The sequence below is a fragment of the Myxine glutinosa genome, chromosome 7, assembly GCF_964187855.1.
Source record: "Myxine glutinosa chromosome 7, kmMyxGlut1.1, whole genome shotgun sequence".
Classification (NCBI taxonomy): Eukaryota; Metazoa; Chordata; class Myxini; order Myxiniformes; family Myxinidae; genus Myxine; species Myxine glutinosa.
The window spans coordinates 123578106-123597953 of NC_136267.1; the positions used below are offsets into that span (position 1 = coordinate 123578106).

The 19848-nt window shown below is 44.6% G+C and overlaps 1 protein-coding gene across 1 annotated transcript in view; it reads left to right on the forward strand.

Moving 5' to 3' along the window:
- Positions 1–9417: 9417 nt before the first annotated feature.
- The window catches only part of DYNC2I1 (dynein 2 intermediate chain 1), a 144223-nt gene continuing 133792 nt past the window's right edge, over positions 9418–19848 (forward strand). The window contains exons 1-3 of the mRNA XM_068096871.2: positions 9418–9592; positions 11748–12757; positions 14853–14899. Of these exons, the coding sequence (XP_067952972.2) occupies positions 11815–12757; positions 14853–14899 (990 nt within the window). The 5' untranslated portion in view covers positions 9418–9592; positions 11748–11814. The remainder of the gene's footprint in view (positions 9593–11747; positions 12758–14852; positions 14900–19848) is intronic.

A 19848-nucleotide genomic window follows, 5' to 3' on the forward strand; every position in this document is an offset into this window, starting at 1 on the left:
GACTTTCTACCACCAAAAACATCTGTGAATGATAAATGTTTATGACTTTCTACCACTAAAACATCTGTGAATGATAAATGTTTCTGACTTTCTACCACTAAAACATCTGTGAATGATAAATGTTTATGACTTTCCACCACTAAAACATCTGTGAATGACAAATGTTTATGACTTTCTACCACCAAAAACATCTGTAAATGATAAATGTTTATGACTTTCTACCACTAAAACATCTGTAAATGATAAATGTTTATGACTTTCTACCACCAAAAACATCTGTAAATGATAAATGTTTATGACTTTCCACCACTAAAACATCTGTGAATGACAAATGTTTATGACTTTCCACCACTAAAACATCTGTGAATGATAAATGTTTATGACTTTCTACCACTAAAACATCTGTAAATGATAAATGTTTATGACTTTCTACCACCAAAAACATCTGTAAATGATAAATGTTTATGACTTTCTACCACCAAAAACATCTGTAAATGATAAATGTTTATGACTTTCTACCACTAAAACATCTGTAAATGATAAATGTTTATGACTTTCTACCACCAAAAACATCTGTAAATGATAAATGTTTATGACTTTCTACCACTAAAACATCTGTAAATGATAAATGTTTATGACTTTCTACCACTAAAACATCTGTAAATGATAAATGTTTATGACTTTCTACCACCAAAAACATCTGTAAATGATAAATGTTTATGACTTTCTACCACTAAAACATCTGTAAATGATAAATGTTTATGACTTTCTACCACCAAAAACATCTGTAAATGATAAATGTTTATGACTTTCTACCACTAAAACATCTGTGAATGATAAATGTTTATGACTTTCTACCACTAAAACATCTGTAAATGATAAATGTTTATGACTTTCTACCACTAAAACATCTGTGAATGATAAATGTTTATGACTTTCTACCACCAAAAACATCTGTAAATGATAAATGTTTATGACTTTCTACCACTAAAACATCTGTGAATGATAAATGTTTATGACTTTCTACCACTAAAACATCTGTGAATGATAAATGTTTATGACTTTCCACCACTAAAACATCTGTGAATGATAAATGTTTATGACTTTCTACCACTAAAACATCTGTAAATGATAAATGTTTATGACTTTCTACCACCAAAAACATCTGTGAATGATAAATGTTTATGACTTTCTACCACTAAAACATCTGTGAATGATAAATGTTTCTGACTTTCTACCACTAAAACATCTGTGAATGATAAATGTTTATGACTTTCTACCACCAAAAACATCTGTAAATGATAAATGTTTATGACTTTCCACCACTAAAACATCTGTGAATGATAAATTTTTATGACTTTCTACCACTAAAACATCTGTGAATGATAAATGTTTATGACTTTCTACCACCAAAAACATCTGTAAATGATAAATGTTTATGACTTTCTACCACCAAAAACATCTGTAAATGATAAATGTTTATGACTTTCTACCACTAAAACATCTGTGAATGATAAATGTTTATGACTTTCTACCACTAAAACATCTGTGAATGATAAATGTTTATGACTTTCCACCACTAAAACATCTGTGAATGATAAATGTTTATGACTTTCTACCACTAAAACATCTGTGAATGATAAATGTTTCTGACTTTCTACCACTAAAACATCTGTGAATGATAAATGTTTATGACTTTCTACCACCAAAAACATCTGTAAATGATAAATGTTTATGACTTTCCACCACTAAAACATCTGTGAATGATAAATGTTTATGACTTTCTACCACCAAAAACATCTGTAAATGATAAATGTTTATGACTTTCCACCACTAAAACATCTGTGAATGACAAATGTTTATGACTTTCCACCACTAAAACATCTGTGAATGATAAATGTTTATGACTTTCTACCACTAAAACATCTGTAAATGATAAATGTTTATGACTTTCTACCACCAAAAACATCTGTAAATGATAAATGTTTATGACTTTCTACCACTAAAACATCTGTGAATGATAAATGTTTATGACTTTCTACCACTAAAACATCTGTAAATGATAAATGTTTATGACTTTCTACCACTAAAACATCTGTAAATGATAAATGTTTATGACTTTCTACCACCAAAAACATCTGTAAATGATAAATGTTTATGACTTTCTACCACTAAAACATCTGTAAATGATAAATGTTTATGACTTTCTACCACCAAAAACATCTGTAAATGATAAATGTTTATGACTTTCTACCACTAAAACATCTGTGAATGATAAATGTTTATGACTTTCTACCACTAAAACATCTGTAAATGATAAATGTTTATGACTTTCTACCACCAAAAACATCTGTAAATGATAAATGTTTATGACTTTCTACCACCAAAAACATCTGTGAATGATAAATGTTTATGACTTTCTACCACTAAAACATCTGTGAATGATAAATGTTTATGACTTTCCACCACTAAAACATCTGTGAATGATAAATGTTTATGACTTTCCACCACTAAAACATCTGTGAATGATAAATGTTTATGACTTTCTACCACTAAAACATCTGTGAATGATAAATGTTTATGACTTTCTACCACTAAAACATCTGTAAATGATAAATGTTTATGACTTTCTACCACTAAAACATCTGTGAATGATAAATGTTTATGACTTTCTACCACTAAAACATCTGTGAATGATAAATGTTTATGACTTTCTACCACTAAAACATCTGTGAATGATAAATGTTTTTGACTTTCTACCACTAAAACATCTGTGAATGATAAATGTTTATGACTTTCTACCACTAAAACTTCTGTAAATGATAAATGTTTATGACTTTCCACCACTAAAACTTCTGTAAATGATAAATGTTTATGACTTTCTACCACTAAAACATCTGTGAATGATAAATGTTTATGACTTTCTACCACTAAAACATCTGTGAATGATAAATGTTTATGACTTTCTACCACTAAAACATCTGTGAATGATAAATGTTTATGACTTTCTACCACTAAAACATCTGTGAATGATAAATGTTTATGACTTTCTACCACTAAAACATCTGTGAATGATAAATGTTTATGACTTTCTACCACTAAAACATCTGTGAATGATAAATGTTTATGACTTTCCACCACTAAAACATCTGTGAATGATAAATGTTTATGACTTTCTACCACTAAAACATCTGTGAATGATAAATGTTTATGACTTTCTACCACTAAAACATCTGTGAATGATAAATGTTTATGACTTTCCACCACTAAAACATCTGTGAATGATAAATGTTTATGACTTTCTACCACTAAAACATCTGTGAATGATAAATGTTTATGACTTTCTACCACTAAAACATCTGTAAATGATAAATGTTTATGACTTTCTACCACTAAAACATCTGTAAATGATAAATTTTTATGACTTTCTACCACTAAAACATCTGTGAATGATAAATGTTTATGACTTTCTACCACTAAAACATCTGTAAATGATGAATGCTTATGACTTTCTACCACTAAAACATCTGTAAATGATAAATATTTATGACTTTCTACCACTAAAACATCTGTAAATGATAAATATTTATGACTTTCTACCACTAAAACATCTGTAAATGATAAATGTTTATGACTTTCTACCACTAAAACATCTGTAAATGATAAATGTTTATGACTTTCTACCACTAAAAACATCTGTAAATGATAAATGTTTATGACTTTCTACCACTAAAACATCTGTGAATGACAAATGTTTATGACTTTCTACCACTAAAACATCTGTGAATGACAAATGTTTATGACTTTCCACCACTAAAACTTCTGTAAATGATAAATGTTTATGACTTTCTACCACTAAAACATCTGTAAATGATAAATGTTTATGACTTTCTACCACTAAAACATCTGTAAATGATAAATGTTTATGACTTTCTACCACTAAAACATCTGTAAATGATAAATTTTTATGACTTTCTACCACTAAAACATCTGTGAATGATAAATGTTTATGACTTTCTACCACTAAAACATCTGTAAATGATAAATGTTTATGACTTTCTACCACTAAAACATCTGTGAATGATAAATGTTTATGACTTTCCACCACTAAAACATCTGTGAATGATAAATGTTTATGACTTTCTACCACTAAAACATCTGTGAATGACAAATGTTTATGACTTTCCACCACTAAAACTTCTGTAAATGATAAATGTTTATGACTTTCTACCACTAAAACATCTGTAAATGATAAATGTTTATGACTTTCTACCACTAAAACATCTGTAAATGATAAATGTTTATGACTTTCTACCACTAAAACATCTGTGAATGATCAAAGCCCGCAGACACTTCTGTAATCAAACTGCAATAAAACGGAGAAACACCAGCTCCCTTGGGGAGCGATCATGCCCGTGTAAGATCATGTGATGTACCATTGTGTTCGGTCAACTGATCCTCTATGGGCAAGGCGTCCCAACACCGGCCGACTTTTGTTTTTGGATATTTTCATTTATGAGCAACATTGTTATTTTTTTTCCTGGAATCTGTTTTGACATTCATCGTTGTGCAAAATTTCAACATTCTAGCCCAGGTAAAAAGTACTAAACATTTACATGCGTGAGTCACTGAGTGAGTCAGTTGTTAGAAGGAGCTTTACCTATTCCAAGGGCATTTTGAAAAGTAATGCCTCCTATTATTTATCTCCAAAACAGAAAAAGATATTATAATCATCCAAAGACAGATACTAACAACAATCTTTATTCTACCATGGTGCATATTTATTTCTTAACATTTCTGCAGTCCACACATTTCTGCCAATGTTCAAGTAGTTTTGTGATGCTGTAATTATAACTGTGCATTCTGCTGACAGGCGATGGTGATCCTTTGAGGCGGTACTCCATTGACCATCTCTTTCTCTCAGGATCATGATGGTGCACCCAATTCTCATCTCCAGTAGGTCATCAAAACTCTCATCTCCAATCATCTCATCTCCAGTCAGTCATCCAAACGATCATCCCCAATCATCTCATCTCCAGTCGGTCATCCAAACTATCATCCCCAATCATCTCATCTCCAGTCAGTCATCAAAACTCTCATCTCCAATCATCTCCTCTCCAGTCGGTCATCAAAACTCTCATCTCCAATCGTCTCCTCTCAATTCGGTCATCAAAACTCTCATCCTCAATCATCTCATCTCTAGTCAGTCATCAAAACTCTCATCTCCAATCGTCTCCTCTCCATTCGGTCATCAAAACTCTCATCCTCAATCATCTCATCTCCAGTCAGTCATCAAAACTCTCATCTGCAATCATCTCCTCTCCAGTCGGTCATCAAAACTCTCATCTCCAATCGTCTCCTCTCCATTCGGTCATCAAAACTCTCATCCTCAATCATCTCATCTCCAGTCAGTCATCAAAACTCTCATCTGCAATCATCTCATCTCTAGTCAGTCATCAGAACTCTCATCTGCAATCATCTCATCTCCAGTCGGTCATCAAAACTCTCATCTGCAATCATCTTATCTCCTGTCGGTCATCAAAACTCTCATCTGCAATCATCTCATCTCCAGTCAGTCATCAAAACTCTCATCTCCAATCATCTCATCTCCAGTCGGTCATCCAAACTATCATCCCCAATCATCTCATCTCCAGTCAGCCATACAAACTCTCATCTCAAATCATCTCATCTCCAGTCAGTCATCAAAACTCTCATCTCCAATCATCTCATCTCCAGTCAGTCATCAAAATTCTCATCTCCAATCATCTCATCTCCAGTCAGTCATCAAAACTCTCATCTCCAATCATCTCATCTCCAGTCAGTCATCCAAACTCTCATCTCCAATCATCTCATCTCCAGTCAGTCATCAAAACTCTCATCTCCAATCATCTCATCTCCAGTCAGTCATCCAAACTCTCATCTCCAATCATCTCATCTCCAGTCAGTCATCCAAACTCTCATCTCCAATCATCTCATCTCCAGTCAGTCATCCAAACTCTCATCTCCAATCATCTCATCTCCAGTCAGTCATCCAAACTCTCATCTCCAATCATCTCATCTCCAGTCAGTCATCAAAACTCTCATCTCCAGCGCTTCATGCTTCACAGCATTGATAAGGTCGCGCTGTCCTCTGCCATCTTGAATAACCACTGAGACATCCAGTATCAGAATTACGAAACTTCACACCCAGTGGCAGTAAGAACTAAAGTGTGGATACAAATTGCCCCAAAAGTGGTTGTCCGCCTCTGCAAATTCCATGTAGGCCCTAAATCATGAAAAGCAGTCCGATTGTTCATACATATAATCATCTCATCTCCAAATGAGATGATGAAACGTTGTTGTAAGCCAGTTGGTTTTGAGAAGTAAGTGGATTCGTTTCAATGGTTTTTCCACTTGAGGCATGAGTTGTTTTGTTTGTGGAACATGTTTTTTCTCGTGCAGGTGAATATGTTGACTGGGACCTGGGAGGGTAAGATTGGAGTTTGCAGTTTGCAGAAAAGTTTTAAGACAGGACCTTGCAGTCATCAAGAACTCCAAGAAGCCATTACCAATCTCATCAACAATATTTCTCAGGCTGACTCGATGCGTGTACTCGGGAATATGTAAGGATGCGCGGATCCTGCTCAGCCAGAGCCACGCCGTAGCCACGCCTCTCTTTCATTCCTGGGGTAAAAAAAATCGGAACATACTTCCTGTTGCATATTCTACAGAGTTTACAAATAACTTGATAAATGAATAACTTGAACACACAACAGGTATAAATGTAAACTATCAATACACAATAATTTTATTGTCAGGAATACAAAGTATATGACGTTATGTAAGCCATATACACATTATAATGCGCATTTCTCCTTGTACAAACTAATCGTCTGAAAAGTGTCGAACAATGAGAATGTACAGTGAATCAGTGTAAGTTTTATTCATTCAAATGCACAATAATCAATTTTCGAAAAGTTATTTGGAGGGAGGGGAGGGATGGCGGGGGTGGGGGGGGGGGGCGCTGGGGTGTAGTAGAGTCCCTTTATACAGACTCTGTATACAGGGACTCTAGGGTGTAGTGACAAAACTTATGGCGTTTTGCCAAAATAGGTGATCTGAGAGGATGGGTAGGGGAGAGTAGGGTAAGATGAGCCATTTTTCAGTAATGCCCTTCTGGACATCAAATATAAAGTGCTGTGCATCAGAGCCATAGTGATTATGATGGTGTAAATATACACAAAGAATTAAGTTAAGCACCCCTACACAACGAATTAAGGTAAGCACCCCCTAATATATATTCTTTGTGTATATGTATACATTGGCATATATTCTAAGGTATGTGAGATCAAATAATGATTGGTATGACATTAGCAATTATCCATTGATGAAATTGAGTGATCAAAGTGATAAAAAGTGATTGGTTGAGTCAGTGATCCGATCACGTGGGTCCTACACACGTTATTGACGCAAAGATCGCTAGAGGTCTTCTCAGAACAATGACTGTACGTTAGAAAACATAAACGTCATCCACACTGTCCGTGATGGACCTATAGCTCCATACTTAAATTGAGGTGAAAATATGCCTAAAATTCCCAAAAAATTTCACCTTAAATTATTCAGAATAAAATATTGAAAACGGCATGATTGTTATGTTTTTATGTGACCATAATATCACTTCTCCAGAAAATATAGCAATATCATGGGTATATTACACTGTTTTGACGACAACAAACTTGTAATGTGCGAGGTTGTAAAAAAACGGGGGGGGGGGGGGGGTGCTTAACTTAATTCTTTGTGTATACTTGCTTCTCCCCTCATACACATGTTACCATTTCATTTTCATGTAATTAATTAGCAGAGGCCTTCAAAAAAAAGTTGTCTAATGGCTCATTTTGCCCCAATGATGGGGCAAGTTGATCATGGGTTCGGGGTAACTTGAGCCAGTGGGTAAGTTGAGCCACAAGAAAAAAACAGCATGAAACATTTTGTGTCCCATCAAATTCACCGGCTCAATACAGGACAGAACAGCAATAAAACAAGTTTCAGACAAAAAGTTTAAGTCCAGATCCACTGGAAAAGCTTATTATTGATAAAACACTGAGAAAACCCATTGAAACTGGGAATGCATGTAGTATTAATGAATACACATTTTTTTAACAATCACGCAAAAGCTGTTGCTTATAGCTTTAACAATGCAAAACAATACAAAGTAGTTTCCTGTAAATGTTCACGTTTTTCAGATCAGATTTTTCAGTTCAATAATTGAAACTTGATAAATGCTCCTTTCCCTTGTGTGAAATTTACGCATATGTAAGAAGCACCTCGTGTCTATTACAAAGTAACATGATGTAATTGATCTAATGAAATTTAACAGTTTGAACTGAAATAATTATACATGTATTGTGTTGTGATTATTGGTAAGACACATGAATTATCAGTAAACTTTGGCTGAATGTTCATACATATGTAATCGTCAAGATTTATCAGTCAGATATGGATGAACTGGTTTGTATTTCAAATAATTATGAAGAACAACCACGTGCTGTCTTCCTTTTATAGTCCCAAGGCATTTTCCATTTACCTGTGATTAATGCAAAAATATTTACATAAATCATTCTTAGGAATAGGACTTAGATCTATACACAGGTATCAGTGTTACAAGAACTACAGTTTTCAACTCCAACTTGCGTATAAAGCAATTACTTTATCTTGCACACATGTTCATGGGGTAAGATGAGCCATGGCTCAACTTGACCCGACCCAATTGATCATCTTACCCCACGGGCGCCACTTTGAATATAAACATGCTCATTTCACGTATTGATTCAATTTACAATTCATTCTCTCAGGTAAATAATCTACACCATTCATGTTCACATTACTACATAAACAATTCATTAAGCTTCCATTAATTCTATTGTTATCACCCTCGAAACACCATAACTCAAAGTTTGGGAAATTCTGAAAAAAATACAAATTTCATTCGATCTTACTTACCCCTGCTTCATATTCCTCTGCATGTGTACTCAGGAAGAAAGACTGTTGCTATGAAAGTATAGATGGCGCTCTCACACCTTCAAATATTTCACTTTCTAAGAAACATGGGGTGGCTCAACTTACCATTAGGCTCAACTTACCCCACTCTCCCCTACCTGAATGGTGCGTACGTAATAAACGTGTACCCCATAAAGTACTAGTCTTTAAAAGCATAATTATCACAACTGTACTTATTTCATTTCGTACAATGAGGAATAATATTGTTTTTGATGAAAAATTGCGGTGTAATTCAAAACGTCAAGCTGAGCGGTGTATGTTCAAATGATAGCCGTTGGGTTAGATTGTTTCTTTTATAAGTGGTGTATTATAATTATTAACATTTAGATTCTAACTAAACAGACGCGCAGGATAATTAAACCAATGTACACAATTAACAACGGTGAATTAAAGAACAATCGTAAGAAAAATGGTTGTTATGGTTATACCAGCAACTGCTGATTTCTCTTGTAACGGAAAACAGCTCCGTCTGAACTCTGAACACACGAGCGGCTTTTTCAGTATCTTCGTCCTTGCAGACGGACGATGCACGAATCCGAGTGTGGTATCGGGCAAGGTAACAAGACAATTTATTTTCATAAGCTGTTCGTGGCCTGTCTCGGAACACCACAGTATAGTTACTCTTACAGTCTTACGAGTTACACTTACTGTTCCACAAAACCTTTTAATTTACTCTACACAGCTTGTAATTCCCAGATATGTGAGCCCACACTTCTCGTTTCTTCATGTTTACATAAATGCAAATTACCTCCCACACAAGAAGGGCCAATTCAATAACCTCTGAGTATTGAAAGCAAAAATTTAAAACCGAGGCCATCTATTTATTATGTACACAAATTCGGCAGGAATTCGACTCGTCCGTATCTTCTACACATACCCCTTCTTTCCCCCACATTTATTACTGACTCCCCCCAGACTTTATCTTTACCTTTTCTTACACTCCCTAACTCTACTTTCTCCTCTTGCTCTTCCTTTTCTCTGCCTTACAGTAAACAGTGCTGGCTATATATGTACAAATATATATGGCAACTGCAGCTTGTCGCTCCCTGCAGCTTGAATCGCCCTGCCGCTTGTCGCGCCCTGCCGCTTGTCTCGCCCTGCCGCTTGTCTCGCCCTGCCGCTTGTCGCGCCCTGCCGCTTGTCTCGCCCTGCCGCTGGTCGCGCCCTGCCGCTTGTCTCGCCCTGCCGCTGGTCGCGCCCTGCCGCTTGTCTCGCCCTGCCGCTGTCGCGCCCTGCCGCTTGTCTCGCCCTGCCGCTTGTCTCGCCCTGCCGCTGTCGCGCCCTGCCGCTTGTCGCGCCCTGCCGCTTGTCTCGCCCTGCCGTTGTCGCGCCCTGCCGCTTGTCGCGCCCTGCCGCTTGTCTTGCCCTGCCGCTTGTCTCGCCCTGCCGCTTGTCTCGCCCTGCCGCTTGTCTCCGCCTGCCGCTGTCGCGCCCTGCCGCTTGTCTCGCCCTGCCGCCTGTTGCTGTCGCGCCCTGCCGCTTGTCTCTCCCTGCCGCCTACCGCTGTCGCGCCCTGCCGCTTGTATCGCTCTGCCGCTTTCGCGCCCTGCCGCTTCTCGCCCTGCCGCTTCTCGCCCTGCCGCTTGTCTCGCCCTGCCGCTTGTCTCGCCGTGCCGCCTGCTGCTGTCACGCCCTGCTACTTGTCTCAGCCTGCCGCTTGTTGCTGTCGCGCCCTGCCGCCTGCCGCTTTCCGCTGCCGTGCCCTGCCGCTTGTCTCACCCTGCCGCTTGTCTCGCCCTGCCGCCTGCCGCTGTCGCGCCCTGCCGCTTGCCGCGCCATGCCGCTGTAGCGCCCTGCCGTTGTCGCGCCCTTCCGCTGTCGCGCCCTTCCGCTGTCGCACCCTGTCGCTGTCACGCCCTTCCGCTGTTGCTCCCTGCCGCTGTCGCTCCCTGCCGCTGTCGCTCCCTGCCGCTGTCGCTCCCTGCCACTGTCGCGCCATGCCGCTGTCGCTCCCCGCCGCTGTCGCTCCCTGCCGCTCCACTTCACTTCACCATGTTTATTCCACTTTGCTGTCATGCCCTGCCGCTTGTTGCGCTCTGCCGCTTGTCGCGCCCTGCCGCTGTCGCTCCCTGCAGCTGTCGTGCCTTGTCTGTTGTCACTCCCTGCCGCTGTCGCTCCCCCCCTACAGCCTTCATAAACTCCGGCGTTAGCCACATGTGCTGATTGGCCCATCTGTCACGCTTCCTGAGGCTTCAATTCCTCAGGGACATTTAAACTTTTCAACTCCTTTGCGGGTCCACCGGTTTTGTCCAGCAGCTGCTTCGACTGTTTGTAAAGAACAACAACATCTTATGGGAAACGATTTATAGGATTGTTGTGGAGGGATGGTGGGACTTCAAACATATTACGGAAGGGTGGGGCTTGCACATACAACCATGGAAACAGCCATAAAACAATGATGATGATGACACTTTCAATCCACTGCTAAAACATGCTTGAACACATGTCCTGTCATTCTACAAAGAAACCAAACACTTATGTTTGACATTTATTTATGAAATAACTCGTCTATCTTACTCCCGTTACCCCCCTTTGACTGTTCCCACGATATATAACCAGGCAGATAGGTTTTTTGCCGAGTGATGCTTTGCCACGTGATCATCTTTATGCTTGATGACAAAATTGATTGCTTGTTTCTGATGCCTGTTGAATATTTCTTACTTGTGGTAATATAGTGCTTATATTTATACTTTGCTTCTTTCCTTTTACAGCGTGTGCAAAATGCTGAAGGACATTTCTGGAGCACTGCCTGATGAGCTAAATTTAAAGTGAACAGTGATGGAAAAGGGGAGTGATGGAAGGAAGATGCATGAGAGGAGAAACGAAGAGCGCAGAACAAAAAGAGGGAGTAAGAGGTCCCAGGAGAAACTTATTGGGATTGAAAAGTCTAGTGATAGAGACTTGGAGGTAGCAAAGGAAAAACATTACATAAGAGATGGAACCAAACTTAAAGAAAGACATGGAAGGGAGGAGAAAAGGGAAACAAGTTTGGATCCTGAAATAATCTGGGGAAAAGAAAGGATGGAAGACAAAACAAATGAGAGATACATAAACCGGGTTAAAAGTAAAGAGGTGGAAAGCAGTGATAAGAAGTGGGGAAAACAATACTCAAAAGAACCTGTGAAAAGAGAGAAGGAACGGTCTGAAAAAACGAAAATAATTTCAGAGAGGAGAAAGGAAAGAGACCACGACACAGAAAGGATCAAAGAAAGTTACGGAACCTTAAAATTAAAGGAGGGAAAAAGCAAGATTGCATATTGTGGTAGCCTGAGGAGTAACATCAGTGAAAGGAAAAATGTGGGAATAAAGAAAGAAAAAACATTCATTGCTAAGACCAGTAAGTCGAGTTGCGATCGCAAAAAGGAAGGAACAAGGGAGCGCAGAGAAATCTATGGCAGTGAAAAAGATTGGTTTGAAATGGAGGAGAAACGCTTGTCAAAATACCAAGAGGAGAGGGAAGAACGTCGGAGCTATAGAGGAAGCACATTTTCGGATGAAGGTGTTAGTAAAGATAAAGGTGCCGTTGGGAATAAGAATAAAGTTCGCACGGGTAAGTTAGAATTTGGTAATAATGCAGAGTATGTCGGAGATTATAAAATGACAAGGACGGAGAAGGAGAGAGTTTTTCTTGGAGCAAAGCAAGAGATCAGAAGAAGTAATGAGATTTATCGGAAGGAGAGGACTTTACCACAAGAGGGAACATACATAAAGGATTATCGAGGTAAGATATAGCATGGTACTTTTATTACCCTATTTCGTTTTTCTTCATAAAATTCGCAATAATGTTATTCTCAGCAATAGTTATGCAAAAGCTGTGTTGTGCAAAAGACCAGGGCTGGATACATAGCATGAAGAAAAAACAATTGTTTAACAACAGAATTATAAATTGGCAACCGAGTGAAGGCCTCGGAAGAAGCAGAGTTTGGTCAAGGATCAGATTGCGATATCAAATGTAAAATTTTTACTGGAGTACAATGGCCCTCAAATTGCATTGCATTGACCAGGGTGGACCTTTGGTCTTCCAGTGGATTCACAAGCTCTATTTTGGTGAAACAAAATTTTAATACTCGTGACACATCACTGACCCTGTTGTGATGGGTTGACTATCAGACTTGACGATCAGACCATGCCCAAATGTGTGAGGTGGAAAAAAGTGATATTATCTGAAATTTAGAGTAAACTGTTTTTGACATTTTTTGCAGCTGAGGCCTTTATCAAACCTCAAGTTGAAATTTTTCTCGATAACTATCTTCAACATGGTATCATCATTTCTCCAGATAATGAATTCTGTTGATGTGGAGTGCTTGGTGTTGTTTTTTGGGGTTTTTTTCATTGCTAAATCAAAATGCAGAGATGTTATGTTTGCATTCACTGAGTTAGTTGTACAATAATGACAGCTGAAGCCTTGCAGTTTCAAAAATGTCTTGTATCCTGATGTGACAGAATAATAAATACAGTGGAATGAGGGCTATTACCCTTTTGTTTGCTGAAATCGTTAAATGTTTTAATTTAATAGGTTACTTTCGTTCCAACTCGCTTTGAGCTCGTTACTTTTAACTCGTTACTTTAATAGCTACTCGCGAAGTGACCCCGTGAAAAGGCAGTTAGTAAATAGTGAATGTGATTATTTGTTGATACACTTCAGGATTTTGATGTGGATATATTATTAACACTGGATGTTGTACCCCATAGTCAGGAAGCAAGTTTAGGTTTATTAATGTTATGATGACATCAAGGTTTATGTAGATGTGGCCTTCAGAAGATGAAATTGTTGATGTCTGATTGGTGTGTAGACTTCGAACCTCTGATTATTTTAATTGTTGGTGTGCTGGAGGAGTGCTGCTCGGAGAACGATACTTTTGGCAAATGTGTGGTATTGTGAACGGCCATAGTAACTGATGCCATGACATCCTGTTGCATGCGTTAAAGTGACATACAGTTATCCATGGGAAAACACTGGGATTTTTTTCCAGGTGAAGGCAAACTCTTTGTAGTGTTTGTCCTTGGGCCTTATTTATTGCCACGGAATATGCTGCTCGAATTGGGAACTGGGGACGACAGAGTGAAATAGTATAGTCGAAATTTTTCTGAAATGGCTTAGGGATGATGTAACAACTAACAACACAACAGATGATCCTGCAAAAGAGACTTCCAAAAAAAAAAAAAAAAACACTCCAAATGAACGCAAAATGTATGGTTGAAAGTTTATTTTGCTTTATAAAAATATTTGTCAAAGGTCAGGGCTCAGCAGTAATAAGTAAACAATTTGTCTGCACGTGTGAAACGGATGCTGATGTAGCAAGATGTCACGAAGCAAGATTAGTCGTTTTTTTTTGTAGTAGAAGAAAACCAAGTCGAAGAAGATAGAAAGTTGGGAGTCCAATCATAAATAAGCAAAGTCATAAATACATGTATATGGATGCAGAAATAGTTGTGTATCATTTAATACATGATTAATGTACGTCAGGACTAATACTTACATGCATGAATGCATCGTCCTGATTCAAATCGAGATTCAAACCCAGGCAACACAGCTCAGAGGTGGCTGTGCATACCTCTAGGGAGTCGAGGCTATCCTTCCAGCCCAATATCGATACTAGTGTCGTCGACATGTTTGTTTAACCTCCTGCTTATTAGCCATAGTAGCTGTGAAGGCTATTGCTCCGTTGGATACTTGGCAGGTGCAGGCTGGATGTAAACACAACCGAATGACATGATATCTAGGAGGAACCTTTATCGAAGCCTTTGTGTAAATGTGTTCTGATTATATTGTATCCATTACAAATGATCAATTGTGTATATCTTTTTTTCTGTAGGTGATGTTGGCCTGCAAAATGCAGAGGTGCAGAAACAGCAACAGTCAGTGAGTTGATATGTTTTTGTGTGTATTTAAAAACGATGCATGTTCTTTTATATTGACAAACTTTGGGTTTCATGACTGACACCAGTTTGTACATAAACGGTTATGTGGGTTACACCCTGTGAATATTGGATAATGAAGTGACAAGCAAACCTAAACTGCAATTGGGGTTTGTGGCTGCATGGGTTTAACATAGGAAACAAAAATGAAAACATTATCAAATAAATAAGGAGGGGTATAGCTTGTTGATAGTTTGTTTGCTTCTCGGCTTCTTTGCTTAGGGTTCATTTCTCAGCAAATTAATTCAAATGAATGGAGTAAGTGATTTAAAATTGCTTGTTGTACCAGCTACTTAAGCAGCAAAACTGTCACACTCCAATGAGGCTAAGGCAATTAGCTACAGGAATAAATTGCAATTTGTAAGTTTTCCATGATTAAATTTACTGCATAATTTGCAATTCATTGCAAAATACAGTCAAAGGATGAAAATATTACGTTTAACTACTTTAATAAGGGACTAAAGCGCGGCGTTACGCGCGCTGCTTGTGAGCAAGGAGGAAGCGGACAAGCGGTAACATATAAACGTCTTTATTGTAAGACTACACTGTAACACTAAACTCCTCCGGGCTGGTCGCCCGGGGTATATCATGAGGCCACGCCTACCCCTCGGGCGTGGCCACCGCCCACTCGGTGCGTGGAATGATGTCACCACGCCAGTGGGCTTTTGTGTCCGCCACACGCTCCCCCCCAGAATTCCCGCGCACCTGGAGGGCCAGTTTGCGGGGCAGACGAATGACCCGGCCGAAGCGCCCCCTGGCGATCGGCGGCGTCCGGGGTGCAGGGATACCAGGTGGGATGCCCCTGGCTGCCCCTGGGATGGGTGCAGGACCGGGGGGCGCCGTGGCGGCGGGGCTGGGCGGTGCCGGGGGTCCGCCCGCAGGAGGGCGGCCCCGACGTGGGGGTCGGGCCACTGGCGGTGGATGGTCCACATCGAGGTGGGCCGGCTTGAGGCGGTCTACCGAAACGCGGTCAGGAGTACCGCCGATGTCCAGGGTGAAGTGCTTCGCCCCGGTCTCCAGCACGCGGAAAGGCCCGTCGTACGGGGGCCGCAGTGGTGTCCGATGGGCATCGTGGCGGACGAAGACGTACTCCGCCGTGCGAAGCTCCGGGGCGACGTGCGTCGGTGGGTGCCCGTGGCATGCCGTTGGCACCGGGGCGAACCTCTGGGCGGTCTCTTGCAGAGCGGAGCGCTGCTGTGCCGCGGACCATGGTGCCGTGGAGTCGGGGAGGAACTCGCCCGGCACCCGCAGCGGTTGCCCGAAGACCAACTCCGCTGCGGATGCGCGCAGGTCCTCCTTGGGCGCCGTCCGGAGGCCCAGCAGGACCCAGGGGAGCCTGTCGACCCAGCCGCCGTCGCGGAGGGTGGCCCGGAGCGCGGCCTTCAATGAGCGGTGAAATCGCTCACACAGGCCGTTAGCCTGGGGGTGGTAGGCCGTGGTTCGGTGCAGCCGGACCCCGAGCCCCTGCGCAACCGCCCCCCAGAGCTCCGAGGTGAACTGGGGGCCGCGGTCGGATGAGATGTCTGAGGGGGCGCCGAACCGGGCGACCCAGGTGGCGATGAAAGCCTGCGCGACATCGGCCGCCGTTGTCGACGCCAAGGGCACGGCCTCCGGCCACCGGGTGGTGCGGTCCACCATGGTGAGGACGTAGGTGAAACCCCGCGAGGGGGGCAGAGGTCCCACCAGGTCCACGTGGACGTGGTCAAACCGGCGTTCCGGCACCGTGAACGGGGCCAACGGGGCCTGGGTGTGCCGGTGCACCTTGGCGCGCTGGCACGCGAGGCACGTCCTGGCCCAGCCGCGGACGGCCTTCCGGAGGCCATGCCAGACGAACTTGTCGGCGATCAGCCTTTGGGAGGCCCTCGCGCCCGGGTGGGACAGGCCGTGGATGGCGTCAAACACCTGGCGCTGCCAGCCCGCGGGCACAATGGGGCGAGGACGCCCGAGGGAGACGTCGCACAAGAGAGCCGCGCCCGCGCCGTCGAACGGCACCTCGGTGACGCGGAGGCCCGTGACGGCGGTCTGCAAGGCCTGGACGTCGGGGTCAGCGGCCTGGTCCACTGCCATCCGGGCATAGTCGATGCCGAGGTGGACTGCGTGGGCGACGGCCCAGGAAAGGCAATCCGCCACCGGGTTGTCCTTCCCCGCGACGTGCTGGATGTCCGTCGTGTACTCGGACACGGCCGAGAGGTGACGCTGCTGCCGGGCCGACCACGGCTCGGTGACCTTGCCCATCGCGAATATCAGCGGCTTGTGGTCGACGAAGGCAGTGAACGCCCGGCCCTCGAGCAGATGGCGGAAATGCCTGACCGCCAAGTGAAGTCCGAGCAACTCGCGGTCGAAGGTACTGTAACGGCGTTCGGGCGGGCGAAGCTGCCGGCTAAAGAACGCCAGCGGTTGCCAAGCTCCACGCACCCATTGCTCGTGCACCGCGCCCACCGCGTAGTCCGAGGCATCGGTGGTGAGGGCGATCGGTGCATCGGGCGCCGGGTGCGCGAGCATGGTGGCGTTAGCCAAGGCGAGCTTCGCGCCCGTGAACGCCGTGTCCATCTGCTCGGTCCAGGTAACGTCGCCTTTGCCCGGCTTACCTCGGAGAGCTTCGTGCAGGGGGCGCAGGAGCTGGGCGATACGGGGCAGGAACCGATGGTAAAAGTTCACCATGCCCAGGAACTCCTGCAGCCCTCTGATCGTGCGGGGGCGCGGAAACCCCTTCACCGCCTCCACCTTGGCCGGCAGGGGGACGGCGCCGTGCCTGGTGACACGGTGCCCCAGAAAATCGATTGTGGCGGCGCCGAACCGGCACTTTGCGGGGTTCACAATCAGGCCATGCTGGCCCAGGCGTTCGAAGAGCGTGCGGAGGTGGCGTAGGTGCTCTTCGCGGGACGCGCTGGCGACGAGGATATCGTCCAGGTAGACGTAGACAAAATCCAAGTCGCGCAGGACGCTGTCCATCAGTCGCTGGAACGCCTGAGCCGCATTCTTCAGACCGAAGGGCATGCGCAGGAACTCGAAGAGTCCGAATGGCGTGATGACCGCCGTCTTCGGGACGTCCTCCGGCCTGACGGGGACCTGATGGTAGCCGCGTATGAGGTCCACCTTCGAGAAGAAGGACCTGCCCGCCAAACGGGCGGAAAAGTCCTGAATGTGGGGGACGGGGTAGCGGTCGGGAGTCGTGGCGTCATTGAGACGGCGATAGTCCCCGCACGGTCGCCATCCCCCGCCGGGCTTCGGCACGATGTGCAGCGGCGACGCCCAAGCGCTCTCTGAGCGCCGAACGATGCCGAGTCGCTCCAGGGTAGCGAACTCCGCTTTTGCCACCGCCAGCTTCGTCGGCTCGAGGCGGCGTGCCCGGGCGTAGACCGGTGGCCCGACGGTGGGGATGTGATGGGCCACCCCGTGCTTGACGGCCCCCGCCGAGAAGGTGGGCCGCGTGAGGGCCGGGAAGCCGGCGAGGAGGCGGGTGAATGCGTCCGCTGCCGGAAGCGTACAGACCAACGTGGCCGGAACCGAATCGTTCGGCAAGCCGCTTGGCAAGCCGCTCGTTGAGCTGGGCAACGCACATGCGAGCGAGCTGAACGTCTCGGCCTGGACAAGCCGTCTGCGCTTGACGTCGACCAGGAGCCCATTAGCGCACAGGAAGTCCGCGCCAAGCAGTGCCATGGGCACGTCGGCGGTGACGAACGTCCATCGGAAAACCTGCCCTCCAAACCGCAGAGAGAGGCAGCGTTTTCCGTACGTACGGATGGGCGTCCCGTTCGCGGCAAGCAGCGCGGGGCCCCCACCCGCGGCGTGCTTGTCTGATGTGCCGGCGGGAATGACACTCACCTGTGCTCCCGTGTCGCACAGGTAACGGCGCCCGGAGAAGGTGTCCGTTATGAACAGCAGGCTGCTCGAACGGCCGGCGCTCATCGCCACAATTGAGCGCCGGCCCGGGCGTTTCCCGACCCGTTGAAGGAGCACGGCGGATGACACCGCCGAGCTTCGTGGCCGAACTTGGCGTGGAACCAGCACCAGGTGGTGGAGCTGGAGGAGTGCGGCTGGCTCCGCCAGGCCGGTGGAGTCGACGGGTTTCCCCGCGGTGGCGGTTTTCTCCGCGGCGGTGGGCGGGGCGTGGCGGCGTTCACGAGGTGCGTATCAGCATGCTGCTGAACCACAGCGTGCTGTAGAAGATGATGCTGTGGAACATCAGCGTGCTGTAGAAGATGATGCTGTGGAACATCAGCGTGCTGTAGAAGATGATGCTGTGGAACATCAGCGTGCTGTAGAAGATGATGCTGTGGAACATCAGCGTCGAAGGCCGTGACGGCCACGCCAACGCTCGCCCGCGTGTCCGAAGCGGCGAAGTACTTGTCCGCCTCGGCCGCCAATACTCGGGGTTCCGTTAGCCCGGTCCCGGCCAACGCGAGGCGAACCTGCGCTGGAAGTTGGCGACGGAAAAGCGCCCGGAATAGCGAACCGGGGGCTTCGTCGCCCAACAGTGACAGCATATGGTCCATTCGGACCGACGGGCGCGTCTCACCGAGCTCGGGGAGATCCAGGAGGCGGTCGGCCCGTGCGTCGTCCGTGAGGCTGAACGTGGCTAGGAGTAGCCGCTTGAGTGCCTCGTACTTGTGGCCGTCCGGTGGGTGGCGAAGGACGGACACAACTCGAGCGGCCGTGCCGGGCCCGAGGGAGGCGACGACGTGGCAGTAGCGCGTGTCATCGCCGGTGAGGTGCCGAAGCTGAAATTGGGCTTCGGCCTGGACGAACCAGACTTCGGCCTGAGCCTCCCAAAATTCCGGAAGTTTGACGAAGGCGGCCATGGCGATGGCGTCGCGTGTGGAAGGATCGCTCCGGCAGATCAAACGTCGAGGGTCACCAGTAAAGCGCGGCGTTACGCGCGCTGCTTGTGAG